Source organism: Neoarius graeffei, chromosome 1, assembly GCF_027579695.1.
Source record: "Neoarius graeffei isolate fNeoGra1 chromosome 1, fNeoGra1.pri, whole genome shotgun sequence".
Lineage (NCBI taxonomy): Eukaryota > Metazoa > Chordata > Actinopteri > Siluriformes > Ariidae > Neoarius > Neoarius graeffei.
The window spans coordinates 130,517,472-130,539,669 of record NC_083569.1 but is presented as its reverse complement, the minus strand read 5'-3'; the positions used below and the strand labels follow the sequence as shown (position 1 = coordinate 130,539,669).

The 22,198-nt window shown below is 43.5% G+C and overlaps 1 protein-coding gene across 1 annotated transcript in view; it reads right to left on the bottom strand.

The window, feature by feature from the left end:
* Window positions 1-9,645: 9,645 nt before the first annotated feature.
* LOC132883701 (zinc finger protein 271-like) overlaps window positions 9,646-22,198 on the bottom strand; it is a 103,593-nt gene continuing 91,040 nt past the window's right edge. The window contains exons 5-7 of the mRNA XM_060917638.1: window positions 21,441-21,508; window positions 21,092-21,270; window positions 9,646-12,508 (exon numbers count right to left, since the gene is read on the bottom strand). Of these exons, the coding sequence (XP_060773621.1) occupies window positions 10,428-12,508; window positions 21,092-21,270; window positions 21,441-21,508 (2,328 nt within the window). The 3' untranslated portion in view covers window positions 9,646-10,427. The remainder of the gene's footprint in view (window positions 12,509-21,091; window positions 21,271-21,440; window positions 21,509-22,198) is intronic.

Below are 22,198 nucleotides of genomic sequence, written 5' to 3'. Positions count from 1 at the left end.
GACAGGGTGGAATATTTCCATTTTTCAGGTATGTGTTTAGATTAGAATTTGCAAACATATGAGCATCATGGACGCTCCCCAGCCATTTATTTTAATATGATGGTGGCGCTGGTAATGGTGACAGGCAGCAGTGTGTGAGCATTGTGAGCGTATGAATGTCAGTGCGCGTTTAAGCTCTAACCTCCTTGTTTTTTGTCTTTATCGTCATTACTAACAAGTTCGGACAACTGTTACTATTTACTGCAACAATTACAATGACTTACCGCGGTATGTTGGGCCTTCTATTTCTCATCACTTTCTTCTGTCACCTACTGAGTGGATTATGTGACCACCGAGGGCCTCTCCAATACAGCCGCAATTTCCTGCTGCTTCTATGGGACAACAACGCTGACAGTGTGGATCCCTCATCCACCTTCCCTGTGGAGATCATCCGTCCAGTATACATCAGCGGTAACCAGGGCTGGAGTCCCAGGCCATTGAGGAAGAGGGGGAGATGGGGTAGTGTGCGCCAGAGACTGAAGAGGCAAGGCCACCGCCGGATTCCTCTGCCCACTGTCATCTTAGCCAACGTCCAGTCACTTCGCAACAAGATTGACGAGCTCCAGGCAAACGTCAAGTTTTCACATGAGTATAAGAACGCTTGTCTCCTTGTCTTGACTGAGACATGGCTCCAAGATCATGACCCCCAGTCTGATTTGGGGATTGACAGCTTTGGGGAGCCTGTTTGCTTGGACAGAGATCCCTCAGTGACAGGTAAATCACTGGGGGGAGGCTTATGTCTCTATGTTAATAAGAACTGGTGCAGCACGGTGATAATCAGAGAGTCACGATGTACCCCCGACATTGAACTGTTGTCTGTGTCCCTTCGTCCATTTTATTTACCAAGGGAATTTCCACAGTTATTTGTAACACTTGTCTACATTCACCTGAAAGCTAATGCCGAGTTAGCAACCCAGGTTATAGTCAAGGTGCTACAGTGGCTACAAGGGATTTCCCCGGAAGCGCCGGTCCTTATCATGGGCGATTTTAACCATTGTAAACCAGGGAAGTCCCTGTGTAATTTTCACCAGTGTGTGAGTTGTCCGACTCGCCATGGAAAATGTCTGGACCTCTGTTACGGTTCTGTGAAGGGTGCTTACAAGTCCTTGCGCAGAGCCCCACTTGGTTTGTCGGATCACAATGCCGTGTATTTACTTCCGTCCTATAAACCAGTCCTGAAGGAACACAAGTCAGTGAAACGTTTGGTTCCAGTTTGGTCAGAGGAATCAATCCAAAGTCTACAAGACTGCTACAGCTGTACAGACTGGGCCTTGTTTAAGGAGGTCTGTACTGATCTAGATGATCTCACAGAGACTGTGTCAGCATATGTAATCTTCTGTAAGGACTTGGTTATTCCACTCAAACAGGTTTCTTTCTTTCTGAACAACAAACCATGGATTTCAAAATCAGTTAAAAACTTAATAAATCAGCGTAACATTTGTTTTTATCAGGGAGACACTACTAAGTATAGAGAGCTACAAAAACAAGTTAAGAAAGAACTTAAGCTTGCCAAGTGTAGCTACAGTGGTGCTTGAAAGTTTGTGAACCCTTTAGAATTTTCTATATTTCTGCATAAATATGACCTAAAACATCATCAGATTTTCACATAAATCCTAAAAGTAGATAAAGAGAACCCAGTTAAACAAATGAGACAAAAATATTATACTTGGTCATTTATTTATTGAGGAAAATGATCCAATATTACATATCTGTGAGTGGCAAAAGTATGTGAACCTTTGAATTCAGTATCTGGTGTGACCCCCTTGTGCAGCGATAACTGCAACTAAATGTTTCCGGTAACTGTTAATCAGTCCTGCACACCGGCTTGGAGGAATTTTAGCCCATTCCTCCATACAGAACAGCTTCAACTGTGGGATGTTGGTGGGTTTCCTCACATGAACTGCTCGCTTCAGGTCCTTCCACAACATTTCCATTGGATTAAGGTCAGGACTTTGACTTGGCCATTCCAAAACATTAACTTTATTCTTCTTTAACCATTCTTCGGTAGAACGACTTGTGTGCTTAGGGTCGTGGTCTTGCTGCATGACCCACCTTCTCTTGAGATTCAGTTCATGGACAGATGTCCTGACATTTTCCTTTAGAATTTGCTGGTATAATTCAGAATTCATTGTTCCATTACTGATGGCAAGCCGTCCTGGCCCAGATGCAGCAAAACAGGCCCAAACCGTGATACTACCACCACCATGTTTCACAGATGGGATAAGGTTCTTATGCTGGAATGCAGTGTTTTCCTTTCTCCAAACATAACGCTTCTCATTTAAACCAGAAGTTCTATTTTGGTCTCATCCGTCCCCAAAACATTCTTTCAATAGCCTTCTGGCTTGTCCACGTGATCTTTAGCAAACTGCAGATGAGCAGCAATGTTCTTTTTGGAGAGCAGTGGCTTTCTCCTTGCAACCCTGCCATGCACACCATTAGCCAATGTGAGAGAGGCCTTCAGTTGCTTAGAAGTTACCCTGGGGTCCTTTGTGACCTCGCCGACTATTACACGCCTTGCTCTTGGAGTGATCTTTGTTGGTTGACCACTCCTGGGGAGGGTAATAATGGTCTTGAATTTCCTCCATTTGTACACAATCTGTCTGACTGTGGATTGGTGGAACCCAAACTCTTTAGAGATGGTTTTGTAACCTTTTCCAGCCTGATGAGCATCAACAACGCTTTTTCTGAGGTCCTCAGAAATCTCCTTTGTTCGTGCCATGATACACTTCCACAAACGTGTTGTGAAGATCAGACTTTGATAGATCCCTGTTCTTTAAATAAAACAGGGTGCCCACTCACACCTGATTGTCATCCCATTGATTGAAAACACCTGACTCTAATTTCACCTTCAAATTAACTGCTAATCCTAGAGGTTCATATACTTTTGCCACTGACAGATATGTAATATTGGATCATTTTCCTCAATAAATAAATGACCAAGTATAATATTTTTGTCTCATTTGTTTAACTGGGTTCTCTTTATCTACTTTTAGGACTTGTGTGAAAATCTGATGATGTTTTAGGTCATATTTATGCAGAAATATAGGAAATTCTAAAGGGTTCACAAACTTTCAAGCACCACTGTATAAAGATAGAGTGGAGAACCTGCTTTGTGCCGGTCACTCCCGCCCTGCATGGGAAGGGGTGAAATCCATGATGGGTATGAAAACCAAAAAATGTCCTATTTCCCATGGCAACATGTCTGACCATGAACTGAATGTTTTTTATACTGTTTTAATACATGCAACTTTGCAGTGGAACAATCCCATTTTAAGGCTGTGACAGCGGACCAAAATCCCGTCCACATTGAGGAGGGTATGGTCCGGAGACTTTTCCAGGGTGTGAAGGAGAGGAAAAGTCCAGGCCCTGATGGTATCAGTGGCCGCTTACTCAAGAATTGTGCAGATCAGTTGTCTGATATTTTTGCTATATTTTTAGATGCTCCCTCCATCTCAACAAGGTCGCTTGCTCATGGAAAGATTCCATTATTGTCTCCGTCCCTAAAAACAGAGCTCCAAAACAGCTGAATGACTACAGGCCCATTGCCCTTACATCCCTTGTTATGAAGTCATTTGAGAAGATAGTTAAGAATGCACTATTATCCACTGTGAAAACCGGCTTAGACCCACTGCAATTCGCCTATAGAGGATGTGCAGTCACGTGACCCGCACGTGTGTACTCCGCCCACTCCGGCATATTGGACGGCATCAGGATAGTTTACCTTGCGTGAGCGTAATGGATCCAGGCAGTAATCCCCAAGAAAATTCAGAAAATACCCCATCTACATCGCGCGATTACTTGTCTAAGTTTGTTCAGCATCTTGAAGGTGACGTGAGGCAGCGTTGCGTGGAAAAGTGTTCCAGGTTGGGGATTGCAGATCCGTACAACTTGCCGCAATCCTTGCTCAGGGAAATTCGGAGCTGCGGTGCCGGCGATTTGCCCGATCTGGCCTACCACGACATTTACAATTTTCTCGTTAATCGTGAATCATGTTACACTGGCAAAGCCCTCAAAGCTTACAAGAGCCTGGAAGCTTATAAATATTTTGTTGCGGGATGGGTATCCCAACTACACCTCAGGAAGTTCCCGAAGAAGAATGTCTACTTGATAACCTCACGGGTAAGTGGCATTAAGACGTTTATCAATAAGAGACTATGCAGGACGTTTTATCGTAAGAATGTTCAAAATTTAAACTCGGTTCCAGATAATGACAGGGTTGTAAATATGTATGTTTTTGTCAGAAAAACAGTAAATCAAAAAGCTGCGCACATTTGCGCAGCTTCCGCGAAAACGTGGGCAACTTTCTGATTTACTGTTTTCTTCTCATACTTCCTATTTTTCATGGACTGTAATGGCATTTGCTTATTTAGTAATTTTAATATAGAATTTACTCTGATGAAATTATTCAGACACTCCAACACCCCCCCTAAAAAAAAAAAAAAAAAAAAAAAAAATCGGGTCTGCGCAGTGATTCAGCCGTGGAAAAGGCGCATCCGCCGTTTGCATCCCTGTTTAAACTCATAGGTTAACCGACTTTAACCGGCTAATGAGGCTCGGTGGTCGGTCAAGATTTTTTTTAGTTTTCACCATCCCTACTATGGATTGGCCTTTCAAAGCCAAAAAGATAAAACATTGTCATAGACTAGGCCAGGGTAGTAGGGCTAGGCATAGCCATTTTAAACGTTAGAGACTGTCTAGTTTCTAAGTATGCAGCTATCTTCCAATCCGAAAATCAACTTAACAGATGTACTAGGAGTATTGAATTAGAAGATTACACCTACCTGATATGAAGTGTTTACTACAAATTCGGCTGGTAGAGCTGGGGTACCAGTTTTCTCTTCACACAGCGGACACCCATTTTGCATGTCTCTCCGCGTCTGCGGGGAATCTATAAAATGACAGGCCCTCCTTTTGCCCCTGTCTATTGGTACAACCAAATGCTGAACAAGATATAACCATTCTCGAAAGATCTACTCCCACACACTTGATAATTAGAACGGGTTCGTCTAAGTTCTATGCGCGACCTTGCCATCCAAAATGACGGATAACGAATATCACGTGACCTCGTGACGTCATGTGCACGCTCTCTACAGGCCAGGTAGAGGGGTGAACGATGCCATATGCACTTTACTGAACTTGGTGCTCTTACACCTTGAGGCAGCCAACAGCTTTGCATGTCTTGTTTTTATTGATTTTTCCTCTGCTTTTAACTGTATCCAGCCACATATTTTAGCTAATAGGTTAAAGAACACATAACATTGACCCTGGTCTTATTTCTTGGTTGATGGATTTTTAAACCGCCAGATCCCAACATGTCAGGGTCAACGATGTTTTATCTGATGCTCTGCTCTCCTCCACTGGTTCACCACAGGGTTGTGTTCTCTCCCCCCTTTTATTTGTTTTATACACAAATTTGTGTCAAAGCCAGCACACAGGATGGCAAATTTTAAAGTTTGCTGACAACTCTGTTATTGTGTCTCTTTTAAAGTCAGATGATCCTGATTATGGCTCAGTAGTGTCTGATTTTATTAACTGGTGCAAGTCATCCTTTTTAGACATAAAAATCAGCAAAACTAAAGAAATGATCATTGATTTTAGAAAAAACAAAAGATGTCATCTCCCCTGTATACATTAGTGATCAGGTAGTTGAAGTTGTGGAGGAGTACAAATACTTGGGTACCATAATCGACTACAGATTTACTTTTGACAAACATGTGGACACTGTATGCAAGAAAGCTCACCAACGTATGCATTTTTATCATAAACTGAGGAATTTTAACATGGACAACAGTTTTATGAGAATGTTTTACAGTTGTTTTATTGAATCTGTTCTTACTTTTTATCTGCTGGTTTGGGTTGCTGACACAGAAAAACAAGAACCGTATTTTTAACATTATCAGTCTCTGTAGCAAAATTGCCAATACTCCCCTGAACAATATCTCCACTCTCCATAAATCAGATCACTCAAAAAAGTACAGGCAATTTTAGCTGACCCCAGTCACCCCGTTCTCAGAGTTCTCCCTTTTACCATCCAGACGCAGATTTGTTTTAAAAGGTTGTAGAACCAACAGATTCAAAAACTCATTTTTACCTGCTGTAAACGTCCTTTTAAAACACTTCTTGATGAATGTTTTTATTGCTCTAATTATTTATGGTTGGTTTATGTCTCAATTGTGACTGTATTTATTGTTGGTGCATTTTTTCTGCTGGCTGCAAAGTTAATTGCCCTCAGGGGACATTAAAAATACCTTGAACCTTTCACCACCACGTCCATGAATGGATATTTGTAGTCACAGATAGCTTGAATATTTAAAGTATACCTGCCTTTCCTGTTAATGTAATCTGTAGAATTGGCTGAAGGTTGTTTTATCTGTGTGTGTGTGTGTGTGTGTGTGTGTGTGTACCATCTACAGCACCTAGACACTGGGGGAGGCCGTGCGCTTGCTGAAATCCGTGCACAAGCTGTTGGACAGCAGTTTCTGTTGTCGGCAGTCGTATGTACTTATGACCAAGATGCACAGTAATCGCTTTAGACACTTGTCTGATTATTATGGAAACCATCGACCTAGAGAGCCCGAATGTATTTGCCATTTTCCGTATTCTACCCTCATCAGCTAAATAATATAGGGTGAAGGCTACTTTTGTCAATACACTGACTGGGCTCCGCATGACAGTCGTCTGGCCTTCAATGTAGAGATGCAGTAACTCCGCAAGCGAGAGCAGCGATGACTGCGACATTCGGAAGTTCTCGTGCCATTCCTCCAGGAGAACAACTTCATTTGTGAGGTTTAGCTACCAGGCAGCAGTTCGCCCGGGCCGGATCCAAAAGCGGCGGTGACATTGGTAAGCAGCAAGCCTTTGTCTTGGTGGGAGGAAAAGTGCCTGAAAAACTGCGACCCTCCTCACAGTTCTTCTCCTCCGCTCCTCATAAAGCAGTTGTAGTCCTATTTGCAAATGCAAACAAACCAAAAGTGTTTGCAAATATGTAAAAAGGACGACCACCTGTGTTGCATCCATGAGACCATCAAACCAAAATATTGAGCGCCTGACGCAAATATTGTTCTGTGACGCATATCGTGACGTCGGGAAAACCTAAAACTCCGTTTTCCACTATTTACACGCAGGCATGAAAACGGAGTTTTCAGAAATCTCCACTTTGCCCGGAGTTTTCAAATATATCCGTTTTCAGTGACTGAAACCTCCGTTTACGTGTAAATGAGAGGTGCAACTGCATAAATAAACATGCATCGTCATAGATATCCGGCTACGTGTAAATGCACCATGAGAACGCACATCGCTTTATAGCTCTGCGGAACACTGGGAGCTGTTTGAGATGCGCTATCCTGGGGTTCAATATTGAAGGCACGTTCACGCTGTCCCTCTTCTTCCTTGTCACCCGCTTCCTCCTTTTCATCACTTTGTTCGCACTGAACCCATTTTATAATGCCATCCAAGAAGTCTTTGTAAAACTGAAATTTTGGTTCGTGCCAGTCTGTATGATTGGCCTCTCTTTCATAGTCCTCTTTTATCAATCTCTGTACTGATGTTTGCAAGTTATTAAACTCAATGAAAAATCCCTCAAATAACTTAATTTGTCTCTCAACAGTTTCTTTATCTTGGCCAGATTCAATAAGGCTGTTGATTTCGTTACGTTTGTGTTAGAACACCAAGCTTCCCTCTGCATGTTGCAATTAACTTAAACAGTTCTCGTTCATTTGAGAAATCCTGGTCTTCAGTCTCTTCCTCAGTTATATTGAAACTTAACTCAAAAGCTTTAAACACAAAAGTTCATTACTAACTTAAAAAGGTTGAACACAGTGCAGTAGGAAAGGCGAAAGGCAGCGCGCGCACAGGCCGGTTCAGTTTGTAAAGTGCACGCGGCGGCCTGTTCAGCAGTTCAGTCTTATTCTCACCAACCAGAAAAGTCAGTCAATCCTACAAGCACGTAAATCCACATCCACAAACTCCCGACAAGTAATCCACAAGCTTGCGACAACGCAGCTTCCAATCTTCCAAAACCGTGTGCCTGCTGGCGTCTCCAAGCTTCTAAACTTTCCATACACCCTTGAGCACTCACACGCGCTCCGCTAATTAGCGCAGGTGAACCAATTAACCCTTTCATGTACTGGGCTCCACTTAAGGCCAACATCTCATATCATCTCTAGCCGCTTTATCCTGTTCTACAGGGTCACAGGCAAGCTGGAGCCTATGTTGCAACAGAAGCCTTGGTTCGTCTTAGAAATGGTCAATGCACGACATAGGGGATGGCGTATGAATCCCCAAGAACGTCACAAGAAACTAAATTGCTATAGAGCATAATTTTTTAATACTGAATTTTCCCGATTCAGGGATTATTCTTTTGAGTACAAATTCCAACTCTGGACCCACCAGAGAAAGGGAGAGAGGGAGAGAGAGAGAGGGGCGGCCGGGCGGGCAGGCAGGCATCCATCTATCTAAATTGTATCCATCATTGGTCAAGGGGTTGGCTTGGGAAACAGAGAATTTTGAGGTCAAAAATCGCAATCATTGCTGATCAGTGGTGAAGGTTTTGGGTTAAGAAGCAGAATATTTAGAGTTTAAGAATGCAATCATGGCTAGTTAAGTGGTTAAGGTCATGGGTCAAGAATTAGAAGGTTTTGAGGTTAAAACAGCAATCATTGCTAGTAAAGGGGTCAAGGTATTGTATCCAGAATTAGAAGGCTCAGAGTGTAAGCAGCCAATTAAGCCAAGTATATCGTATGAAGAATTGGAAGGCTCTAGGTGTAAGCAGACAATTAAGCCTAGTGGGGGTATCCAGTCAGTCAATCAGACTTGTTTTAAGGGCTATTCCCCACAACCTCTACACCTAAACTTAACCGTGATCCCAGTACCAAACCCTAACCCTCTCAACCCTTAAACCTAATCTCAACCACTAAAATCAAATCTTGGATCTAGACCTTCCCCTCATCCCGTTCCCGAACCCTGGTTGAGGACCAACATCCAGATTAAGGTACAGAAAGATTGTTTGCTCAGGAGTGTGGTGTCTGGGCTGTGGGAGGTGAGAGAGTAGATGGACTTTGGACAGGCCTGTGCAGAACGCAGGCCCCAGCTTTTGCTGGGGCAATGGAAAACTTTCTCCCTCACCCTACCCTAATCCTAACCAGAGGTAGCCTATTTTGGGGAGTGGGCCGAAGATAGCACCTTCTGGAACACCAAACTTTACTTTAGCATGCATACGAAAGTCACCATTCACGTATACAAACTGACAATGATCAGTTAAATAAGACCTGAGCCAGCAGAGGACCATTCCTTTACCTCCAATGACATTTTCTTGTCTATCCAGCAGAATGGAATGATCAGTGGTGTCAAAAGCTGCACTAAGGTTAAGCAGCACAAGCAAGGAGACACACCCATGATCAGGAGACATTAGTTGGTCATTTACTACTTTAACCAGTGCTGTGGCTCTGCTATAATGAGATCTAAATCCTGATTGATACCTTTTATGGATGTTATTCCCATGTAGATATAAGCATAACTGTTATGCCACAGTTTTTTCTAGGATTTTGGAGATAAAAGGGAGGTTTGATATTGGCCTATAATGGGACAGCTGACAAGGGTTGAGGTAGGTTCTTTAATCAAGAGTCTGACAACTGCTAGGTAAAAGGATTTAGGTACATAGCCATTGCTAAAAGAATAACTGATTGTTTTTCAAAGAGGTTTGTTTGCTTCTGGTGTTATTTGTTTAAAGAATCACATAGGTAAGGGGTGAAAAAAATCCCCACAAGTACACAAGTTGAAGATTTTGATTGAATAAGTGAAATTAGTTAAGTCACGAAGCGGGCAGCCAAAGGGGGAAAACCTTGCCCAAATGCTTCTGAATCACCTATTTATTCAATGTTTTCTTACTCAGTACTTATACATGATTGGTTTTTGCAATTTGGTTCATAATACATTTTATTTATATAAACTTTTTGCTGATTTTCTAGTGTTACATAAAGAGAACAGGTGAAATATCATGTAAACAGACCATAAAGACATGGAGACCTAGTTTTACAATTTATATTTAAAACCTTACAATCGACACAATGTACACAAGCATAAAATTTAAAATCTTAAATATCGTGGAAGCCATAGCCAAACAGCTGATTAACTGTCCCTTCTAATTCAACACACCAAATTTCATAATAGCCAATTTCATCTCTGAAGCAGACAACTTCTGAAAAATTGTTGACCAGTGTAACATGAACAATAAAGTTCAAAGTACAGGTCATTTTCAGCCAAAACTGTAACAACCATATTTAATTTGACAACTTTAAATCATGCAATGTCTCAGAGTTAGTGCACTTGAAGGTCTTAAATGTAACTAAACAAGCAAACATCTTCCCACACTGTGAGCAGTGATACGGCTTCTATCCTGTGTGAATGCGCTGGTGTAGTTGGAGATCACTCTGCTGAGTAAAACTCTTCCCACACTGTGAGCGGTGATACGGCTTCTCTCCTGTGTGAATGCGCTGGTGTCTTTGGAGAGCACTCTGCTGAGTAAAACTCTTCCCACATTGTGAGCAGTGAAACAGCTTCTCTCCTGTGTGAATGCGCTGGTGTCGTTGGAGATCATACTGACTAATAAAACTCTTCCCACACTGTGAGCAGTGATACGGCTTCTCTCCTGTGTGAATGCGCTTGTGTGTTTGGAGAGCACTCTGACGAGTAAAACTCTTCCCACACTGTGAGCAGTGAAATGGCTTCTCTCCTGTGTGAATGCGCTGGTGTGTTTGGAGAGCACTCTGACGAGTAAAACTCTTCCCACACTGTGAGCAGTGATACGGCTTCTCTCCTGTGTGAATGTGCTGGTGTTGTTGGAGATAACTCTGACGAGTAAAACTCTTCCCACACTGTGAGCAATGAAACGGCTTCTCTCCTGTGTGAATGCGCTGGTGTCGTTGGAGATCATACTGACTAATAAAACTCTTCCCACACTGTGAGCAGTGAAACGGCTTCTCTCCTGTGTGAATGCGCTGGTGTTTTTGGAGAGCACTCTGACGAGTAAAACTCTTCCCACACTGTGAGCAGTGAAACGGCTTCTCTCCTGTGTGAATGCGCTGGTGTATTTGGAGAGCACTCTGACGAGTAAAACTCTTCCCACACTGTGAGCAGTGATACGGCTTCTCTCCTGAGTGAATGCGCTGGTGTCGTCGGAGAGCACTCCGTTCAGTAAAACTCTTCCCACACTGTGAGCAGTGATACAGCTTCTCTCCTGTGTGAATGCGCTGGTGTGTTTGGAGAGCACTCTGACTAGTAAAACTCTTCCCACACTGTGAGCAGTGATACAGCTTCTCTCCTGTGTGAATGCGCTGGTGTGTTTGGAGAGCACTCTGACTAGTAAAACTCTTTCCACACTGTGAGCAGTGAAATGGCTTCTCTCCTGTGTGAATGCGCTGGTGTCGTTGGAGATCATACTGACTAATAAAACTCTTCCCACACTGTGAGCAGTGAAACGGCTTCTCTCCTGTGTGAATGCGCTGGTGTGTTTGGAGAGCACTCTGCTGAGTAAAACTCTTCCCACACTGTGAGCAGTGAAATGGCTTCTCTCCTGTGTGAATGCGCTGGTGTTTTTGGAGAGTACTCTGCTGAGTAAAACTCTTCCCACACTGTGAGCAGTGAAACGGCTTCTCTCCTGTGTGAATGCGCTGGTGTGTTTGGAGAGCACTCTGACTAGTAAAACTCTTCCCACACTGTGAGCAGCGATACGGCTTCTCTCCTGTGTGAATGCGCTGGTGTTTTTGGAGAGCACTCTGACTAGTAAAACTCTTCCCACACTGTGAGCAGTGATACGGCTTCTCTCCTGTGTGAATGCGCTGGTGTCTTTGGAGATAACTCTGACGAGTAAAACTCTTCCCACACTGTGAGCAGTGATACGGCTTCTCTCCTGTGTGAATGCGCTGGTGTCGTTGGAGATCATACTGACGAATAAAACTCTTCCCACACTGTGAGCAGTGAAACGGCTTCTCTCCTGTGTGAATGCGCTGGTGTGTTTGGAGATCACGCCGCTGAGTAAAACTCTTCCCACACTGTGAGCAGTGAAACGGCTTCTCTCCTGTGTGAATGCGCTGGTGTTGTTGGAGATGACTCTGACGAGTAAAACTCTTCCCACACTGTGAGCAGTGATACGGCTTTTCCCCTGTGTGAATGCGCTGGTGTGTTTTGAGTGCATTCTGATAACTAAAACTCTTTCCACAATCTGAGCAGTGGTGAATTTCCTTCTGTATATCATTATGGGAAGTACCAGAATGGATAATATTAGTTGATGTTGGTTGACGACTGGAGCATTTGGAGGGGATCTGAAGCTTACATTTAATCTCTCCTGATTCTTGCAGTCTCACGTACTCTTCATAGTGGCATCTCTGGATGTGTTTGTCGAGGTAAATTGGAGATGCATTGGAACGAGGGCATGTGGAGCAGGAAAAGACTTGCAGCAGAGCGTTCTTTACTTCTGGAGAAATGAAAGGACAAAAATAACAAATTGAACATGAAATGCAACAAGATTATAAAATATAACACTAACCCAATGTAAGGAGTGCTTTTACTGAAACTTAATCAAGATTCTACATGAATTAAGACTGAGACAAAAACAAAAGGTTGCAGACTAAGACATAGCAGCCTCTAGCTTGGAATACTGGGAGATTCAATAAGGTCCTGGAACAGCAGCTATGCACAGCATTGGCCATAGCCCCGTGGGTCTGAGCGACCAAAGGGGAGTTGTTGGTTCCTGTTGGACATCATGTCAAGTCGAGGTAATGGCAAGCCTAGCCTTATTTACATCTCATCCAGGATTGAGATGGAAACTCAGCCCTCACATTCAAGGTTCTAAAAGATCCAAAAATGGGCCTTATTTATCAAACTGGATATGGATAGATTTATTTGCAAATAGTTTCTAGTAGCATTTACACAAGCAAATCTGTAGTTTCTATCTGGATTTTATATATGGATTAGGTTGTCAAGTTTAAAACACTTATTAATTTCAATTACACACTGTAGGTACATTTGGTAATTATTAAGTGATCAATCTCATTAAATCAGTCTCATTAAATTTGAAGGTTAATAATTAAATTGAATCAGTCTCATTTGAATCGTTTAAATTGAATCAGTCTCATATTGTCATTAAATCACTCATGGAATCAGTCTCATTAATTAATACCATTAATTTTGGTGCTTAATAATAAATTACCAAACAGCTAAATTATGGTATATTCCAAATTATGATCACTTACTATATTACATAACTTGTATGTACCTTTTTTAATTATTTGGGAGATTGGGCAACTTCGGAAATATTGGAACACAAATAAATACACAGTTTCAATAATAATGGAATTTATTATAACAAAGATTAAAATGGATAATAGGAGATGGAATCATTATATACAAATATGATATGGTGTGTGTGTGTAGGCCTAGCTTGGTTGCTAGCTAAGACAAAGGGATGTTATCTAAGTAGAACAAAGGATTAGCTCTGTTGCTAACTAAGGTGTGAGGCCTTGTGTAGCTAAGCTAAGACAAAGGAAAGCTAGCCAAGGTGTGTTTGAGAGTGGTGGCCACGTGGGGGAGTTGACCACGTGTCACTAATGTGTGCTTGTGTGTGTGAAAGGCCCCATGTGTGTGGCCTACAAAAAAAAAGGATTAGCTCTGGTAGCTAACTCCACGTGTGTTTGTGGGGGAGGAGTTGACCATGTGGTTAGGCCTATAGCCTAGCAAAAGAAAGAAGCTAGCGTAGGATGCAAACTGAGGTGTGGTTGACCATGTGGTGAGGCCTAGATTAGCTTTGTGTTGCTAAGTAGACAACAGAATTAGCCGTGTGGCTAGCTAAGGTGTGTTGGAGAGTGTGGGGGAGTACCACCACGTGTTAAGGCCTAGTGTTCCCTTGAGACAATACAATTACCCCTGGAGGCTAATGAAACAAAAGGATTAGCTTTGGATGCTAATGAGCCAAAAGAAATTAACCATAGGCTAATTTCACTAGCTTATAACAGTACTGAATCCACTGAAACCTTGATAAGGTCAAAATGTGTGATAAGGAAATTCAAGTGTTAGTCAGGGATAGAGAGGAGCATGCACAGACGATCTATTAAACAATTGAGAGATTAAACAAAATTCAACACACTACATGTCTACAGTGTGACAAATAAAACATTCCTGAGTTCAAATTCACACTATTTCAATAAAAGCTAATTCCTAAGACTAGGTTTTGCCCAAATGCCAAGTCTTACTTAGTATCTCGCTTCTACGCGAGATTATGAAGAGATGTTCTGAGACTTTTGGAGTTTCGCCATTGTGAAGCACGCGAGTTGCTTCTGTGGAAAGCGCAGAGAACTTCCTGGTCCGGCTCGTGGTCGCTCGTGATGAAAAGAAAGTCTCTGATTAAACAATGTGCACAGCGCTTCAATCAGGAGGAATTCTGGTCACTCCTAATTATAAATTAACTGCTTTGAGCTGCAGTCGTACGTACTTAATGAATGAAACCAGTTGTAACTCACCGAGTTTAAAATTGTGCGATCTTAGAGTCTACCGTGGCCAGTGGTAAACAAAGAAATCACACTAACTCGTGGATCTTGCAAGAAAGAAAGAAAAAGACGTCTTATCTGGTTTGCCCAGTTGAGCGAGCAATTCTCCCTGTGTCCGTGTTGAGATCACAACGCCAAAAGAGGAAGACGGAAGCGTTGTTCCGTTACTTATGCATTCATGGAGGACGTTACGGTGATCCCGCCCCGGCGTGACGCAGGTCAACGCGGAAGTGGGCTGATGGGAAATGTAGTTTCTTAAAGAGACGGGCTGTTGTAGTTCTTAGACGGACTGTGTACCTACAACACTAATTTCATGAAATTAAGTTTTGTGGGATTTTGTGAAGCCCCATGATTCATATTAATGTAATTGATGAAAGCAAGCCAACATCCATAAATTAAGACACATAACAGTCATTTAATTTAAATGTTGGCGTATAAAAAAAATAAAATAAAAAAAAGGGACACACTGCATCGGTTCAGATGGCATTCAAGTAGATCTGCAGCAATAGGAATTTCCTTACTGCAGTATTTGAAGAACGCCACAGTGTGATTTGTAGTAATAAAACAACCAAACCTCCATGTGTTTAATTGTTCGTTAATTCATCAGACGCTATTTGTTCCTTAACATGTTGAAGTTCTTCAGCTGCAAGAGTTTAAAGTGCATATCCTCGACCAATTTATTTATTTTTTTATATATGAAAAGTATGCCCCTTTACACACTCATCCAGAAGGGTAATTTTGCCCAAGGCAATCTGTCGACAGCAGAAAAAAATAAAATAAAATGCTTCTGGAAAAATCCCAAGGGAGTCTGGAACCAGATTCGTGACGTCACCTGCGGAAGCGTCAGCAGGCTGCGAGAGCTTGCACGGTTTCAGTGCACAGCCTGTGTAGACCAAGCGCTCCCATTTCTCTCTCATTGTCCGGTCTTTTGGGAAACGATGAGTACTAATCCCATCATGATTGGTGTTGCTACACCCTCCTATGATACATCTGTTAACCATTTTAATAATTACGTGATAACGTTGAAGAAATTTGCAGAAAACCACCAGGTCGTTTTCTCATAAACAAACCAGCGCTGACGTAGGATTCAGAGGGAGGCATCCCGCACGCGACGTCACGGAAATCAGTGTTTGCCGGGAAATTCAAATGCCAAGTTTTTCCAGAGGCGGACCAATTCGCCTCAAATGGCTTGATTTCAACTGAATTTTTCTGGTATTGCGCAAGGTAAAAAAAAAATTCAGAGAAGGCAGAATGTTACAGACCAAAGTTTAATATAAAATAGGAGAATTACATTGATCTTGCTCCTGAATTTACCCGTGATATGCACTTTAAGGAGCTAAAATTTAACATAAATAAAAAGATAAGTTCTCCATGGTATGACTCTTGTGGAATTATTGAATTCCATAAAAATACTAAAATTGTTATTGCTTGTTAAATTGCTTGATAATATAACCATTACACATGCTCCTGAAATAAAGCAAATGTGTTGCAATTGATTTTTATAATGGTTGATGGGTTTGACTGACATCTGCATTATCCAATTAACAACTTCGCTTGGTTCAGACACACTGCATGTGTGTGTTCAACTAACTTCTTTCCAGCCAGCTGGTTATATTGCACTGAAGGTATTATAATGACACCCCCCCAGTGTTTCTGTAATATGGGGAGGTCTGACATTATCCTATATTATGTGTTTGCTGTGACAGGGCATCCCCCCCCGATTTCTCCCCAATTTTCTCCCTAATTTAGCCATGGCCAATTCCTACCCATCAGACTCCTCTCCAGTATCACATAACAGCTACCAACCAGGGAGGGCTATCATGTGCTTCCTCCAAGACAAGAAACACCAGTTGATCACGTTTTACTCATACAATGTCAGGGGGCTGCAAAGCACACTCGGACGAAAGCCCAATCCACTTACTTCCTATTAAATGTGCTCTCTCGCACCCATGACTGGCCAGTGTAACTAACAGGGCAGAGAAGAGAGAGCATGCCATCTCTCCCTCCCAGAGAGCCCAGACAATTTTGCTCTCTTGAGCTCCCAACCACAGATGATTGTGGCGTCATCAGGATTTGAAAGTGGCAATATCTGGATGATGGGGAGGATGACAGGGACAACACTTTTCTGCTGTGCCACTCGGGATCCACAGGGCATGCATTTTACGCTACTTCTGGTTAAACTGGGCATGATGAATAAAACTACAACAATATCTTTGTTATTGGACTTCTGTGCTAGTCACGGTTTGTCCATAACGAACACCATGTTCGAGCATAGGGGTGTCCATAAGTGCACGTGGCACCAGGACACCTTAGGTCGGAGGTCAATGATAGACTTTGAAGTCGTTTCATCTGATCTCCGGCCCTATGTCTTGGACACTCGGGTGAAGAGAGGGGCTGAGCTGTCAACTGATCACCACCTGGTGGTGAGTTGGATCCGCTGGCGGAGGAGGAAGCTGGACAGAACTGGCAGGCCCAAACGTATGGTGAGGGTCTGCTGGGAACGTCTGGCCGAGCACTCTGTTGGGGAGGTCTTTAACTCCCACCTCCGTGAGAGCTTTTCCCAGCTTCCGAGGGAGGTGGGGGACATGGAGTCTGAGTGGACCATGTTCTCTACCTCCATTGTGGACGCGGCTGTTCGGAGCTGTGGCCGCAAGGTCTCCGGTGCCTGTCGTGGCGGCAATCCCCGAACCCGGTGGTGGACACCAGAAGTAAGGGATGCCGTCAAGCTGAAGAAGGAGTCCTATCGGGCCATGTTAACCTCCAGGACTCCCGAGGCAGCTGACGGGTATCGGCAGGCCAGGCGTGCTGCAGCTCGGGCAGTTGCGGAGGCAAAAACTCGGAACTGGGAGGAGTTCGGGGAGGCCATGGAGAAGGACTATCGGTCGGCCTTGAAGAAATTCTTGCAAACTGTCCGGCACCTCAGGAGGGGGAAGCAGTACTCTGCCAACACTGTTTACAGTGCGGGTGGGGAGCTGTTGACCTCGACTGGGGACATTGTCGGGTGGTGGAAGGAATACTTTGAGGATCTCCTCAATCCCACCATCATGTCTTCCACTGAGGAGACTGAGGCTGATGACTCAGAGGTGGACTCATCCATTACCCAAGCCGAAGTCACTGAGGTGGTTTGCAAGCTCCTCGGTGGCAAGGCACCGGGGGTGGATGAGATCCACCCTGAGTATCTCAAGTCTCTGGATGTTGTGGGGCTGTCTTGGTTGACACGCCTCTGCAACATCGCGTGGCGGTCAGGGACAGTGCCTCTGGAGTGGCAGACTGGGGTGGTGGTCCCTCTTTTTAAGAAAGGGAACCGGAGAGTGTGCTCCAATTATAGGGGAATCACACTTCTCAGCCTCCCAGGGAAGGTTTACTCCAGGGTACTGGAGAGGAGAATTCGACCAATAGTCGAACCTCGGATCCAGGAGGAACAATGCGGTTTTCGTCCTGGTCGCGGAACACTGGACCAGCTCTATACCCTTCATAGGGTGCTCGAGGGTTCATGGGAGTTTGCCCAACCAGTCCACATGTGCTTTGTGGATCTGGAGAAGGCATTCGACCGTGTCCCCCATAGTATTCTGTGGGGGGTGCTTCGGGAGTATGGGGTTCGGGGCTCTTTGCTAAGGGCTGTCCGGTCCCTGTACGAACGGAGCAGGAGTCTGGTTCGCATTGCCGGCAGTAAGTCAGACCTGTTCCCAGTGCATGTTGGACTCCGGCAGGGCTGCCCTTTGTCACCGGTTCTGTTCATAATTTTTATGGACAGAATTTCTAGGTGCAGCCAGGGGCCAGAAGGAATCCTGTTTGGGAACCACAGGATTTCATCTCTGCTTTTTGCAGATGATGTCCTGTTGGCTTCTTCAAACCAGGACCTTCAGCATGCACTGGGGCGGTTTGCAGACGAGTGTGAAGCGGCTGGGATGAGAATCAGCACCTCCAAGTCCGAGGCCATGGTTCTCGACCGGAAAAGGGTGGCTTGCCCTCTCCAGGTTGGTGGAGAAGTTCTGCCTCAAGTGGAGGAGTTTAAGTATCTCAGGATCTTGTTCACGAGTGAGGGAAGGATGGAGCGTGAGATCGACAGGCGGATCGGTGCAGCCTCCGCAGTGATGCGGTCGCTTTACCGGTCCGTCGTGGTGAAGAAGGAGCTGAGCCAAAAGGCGAAGCTCTCAATTTACCGGTCGATCTACGTTCCAACTCTCACCTATGGTCATGAGCTTTGGGTAATGACCGAAAGGACAAGATCGTGGATACAAGCGGCCGAAATGAGTTTCCTTCGCAGGATGGCTGGGCGCTCCCTTAGAGATAGGGTGAGAAGCACAGTCACTTGGGAGGAGCTCGGAGTAGAGCCGCTGCTGCTCCACATCGAGAGGAATCAGCTGAGGTGGCTCGGGCATCTTTTTCGGATGCCTCCTGGACGCCTCCCTGGGGAGGTGTTCCAGGCATGTCCCCCCGGGAGGAGGCCCCGGGGAAGACCCAGGACACGCTGGAGGGACTATGTCTCTCGGCTGGCCTGGGAACGCCTCGGTGTTCTTCCCGAGGAGCTGGCCGAGGTGTCTGGGGAAAGGGAAGTTTGGGCTTCCATGCTTAGACTGCTGCCTCCGCGACCCGGTCCCAGATAAAGCGGAAGAAGACGAGACGAGACAATATCTTGTGGTTTACTATATACAGTGGTGCTTGAAAGTTTGTGAACCTTTTAGAATTTTCTATATTTCTGCATAAATATGACCTAAAACATGATCAGATTTTCACACAAGTCCTAAAAGTAGGTAAAGAGAACCCAGATAAACAAATGAGACAACTATTATACTTGGTTATTTATTTATTGAGGAAAGTGATCCAATATTACATATCTGAGTGGCAAAAGTATGTGAACCTCTAGGATTAGCAGTTAATTTGAAGGTGAAATTAGAGTCGGGTGTTTTCAATCAATGGGATGACAATCAGGTGTGAGTGGGCACCCTGTTTTATTTAAAGAACAGGGATCTATCAAAGTCTGATCTTCACAACACGTTTGTGGAAGTGTATCATGGCACGAACAAAGGAGATTTCTGAGGACCTCAGAAAAAGCGTTGTTGATGCTCATCAGGCTGGAAAAGGTTACAAAACCGTCTCTAAAGAGTTTGGACTCTACCAATCCACAGTCAGACAGACTGTGTACAAGTAGAGGAAATTCAAGACCATTGTTACCCTCCTCAGGAGTGGTCAACCAACAGAGATCACTCCAAGAGCAAGGCGTGTAATAGTCGGCAAAGTCACAAAGGACCCCAGAGTAACTTCTAAGCAACTGACGGCCTCTCTCACATCGGCTAATGTTACTGTTCATGAGTCCACCATCAGGAGAACACTGAACAACAATGGTGTGCATGGTAGGGCTGCAAGGAGAAAGCCACTGCTCTCCAAAAAGAACATTGCTGCTTGTCTGCAGTTTGCTAAAGATCATGTGGACAAGCCAGAAAGCTATTGGAAAAATGTTTTGTGGATGGATGAGACCAAAATAGAACTTTTTGGTTTAAATGAGAAGCGTTATGTTTAGAGAAAGGAAAACACTGCATTCCAGCATAAGAACCTTATCCCACCTGTGAAACATGGTGGTGGTACTATCATGGTTTGGGCCTGTTTTGATGCATCTGGGCCAGGACAGCTTGCCATCATTGATGGAACAATGAATTCTGAATTATACCAGTGAATTCTAAAGGAAAATGTCAGGACATCTGTCCATGAACTGAATCTCAAGAGAAGGTGGGTCATGCAGCAAGACAACGACCCTAAGCACACAAGTTGTTCTACCAAAGAATGGTTAAAGAAGAATAAAGTTAATGTTTTGGAATGGCCAAGTCAAAGTCCTGACCTTAATCCAATCAATGTTGTGGAAGGACCTGAAGCGAGCAGTTCATGTGAGGAAACCCACCAACATCCCAGAGTTGAAGCTGTTCTGAATGGAGGAATGGGCTAAAATTCCTCCAAGCCGGTGTGAAGGACTAATCAACAGTTACCGGAAATGTTTAGTTGCACAAGGGGGTCACACCAGATACTAAAAGCAAAGGTTCACATATTTTTGCCACTTACAGATATGTAATATTGGATCATTTTCCTCAATAAATAAATGACCAAGTATAATATTTTTGTCTCATTTGTTTAACTGGGTTCTCTTTATCTACTTTTAGGACTTGGGTGAAAATCTGATGTTTTAGGTCATATTTATGCAGAAATATAGAAAATTCTAAAGGGTTCACAAACTTTCAAGCACCACTGTAGTCAGTTTTGCAATAGCAAGATATGCAGTGGGCAGACTTCATGCATCTCAAAGGAAGCTGATAGACTTCACCCTCTCTGGTTGGTCACGCTCATATGATCAAGACCACCTACCTGGTTGTTGGAACAGGCCAAAATGAGTTCTCTGGGGAATGCTCTCGTTATTGCAGACTGCATTGTACAACAGCTTTCATCCCAGAAACACTGGTAGGCTCTGAAACGTCATGAAATGATGCAGAAAATAACCTCTATAACCTCTTAGACAAAAGTAACACCTTGCTGTCTAGTTGTTCCTGTAGGTGCAGGACGGAGTTCTTTGGTGTACTCCTCTTCATACCACACCAAGAGCTCCTGTCCTGGGTTAATGGATCGACAGCAACGATACAGAATTCCCCCTTGATACTCAAATGCCACAAGATTCTGTTCTTCTTCATTACGAGCACAATTCACATACCTAAAAGAGTGAGGCAACGTTTCAGAAAAAGGTAAAAAATCAGATCAGAGTTACAGACTTGGAGAAAGCATGGTGGAGACATCAATGACATGAAGATAAAGTTCTTCCAACAAATGAGGAGCTGTAAAATCAAATCACTAAAACGACCCAACAGCTAGTGTACTGCTCACCTCATCCAATTCACATGCGTCTCTCTTTTGGCATCGATGTATTCTTCACACTGCATGCTCCTGTATACCTGTAGAAAAATACCACATTTATTTATTTTTTTTTTTTTTACACAAAATCAATACAGTGGGGCAAAAAAGTATTTAGTCAGCCACCAATTGCGCAAGTTCTCCCACTTAAAAAGATGAGAGAGGCCTGTAATTTTCATCATAGGTACACTTCAAATATGAGACACAGAATGGGGGGAAAGAATCCAGGAAATCACATTGTAGGATTTTTAATGAATTAATTGGGAAATTCCTTGGTAAAATAAGTATTTGGTCACCTACAAACAAGCAAGATTTCTCTTTCGATTACGTTCATTATGTCTTATATTAAATATGGTTAGTTTTTTTTTTTTTCTTTTTTATCAGACATCTAATTTTTGGGTTTGTTTACCTGACATGTTTCGACGTACAACTTCCGTCTTCCTCAAAAACAAACTAACAAACAAGAACACAGGGGAGTAGTTACATTACCATACATCAGAGGAATAACGGAACGCATTCAAAGAGTAATGAGGAAACACAATGTTAACACACCTGTCAAACCACACACAACACTCCGTCAGATCCTGGTTCATCCCAAAGACAGAATACATCCGGACAACAGATGCAACACCATATATGAGATTCCATGTAAATTATGCAATAAAACTTATATTGGGGAGACAGGAAGGAGTTTCAGCACAAGAAAACATGAACATAAGAAAGAGTGCGAA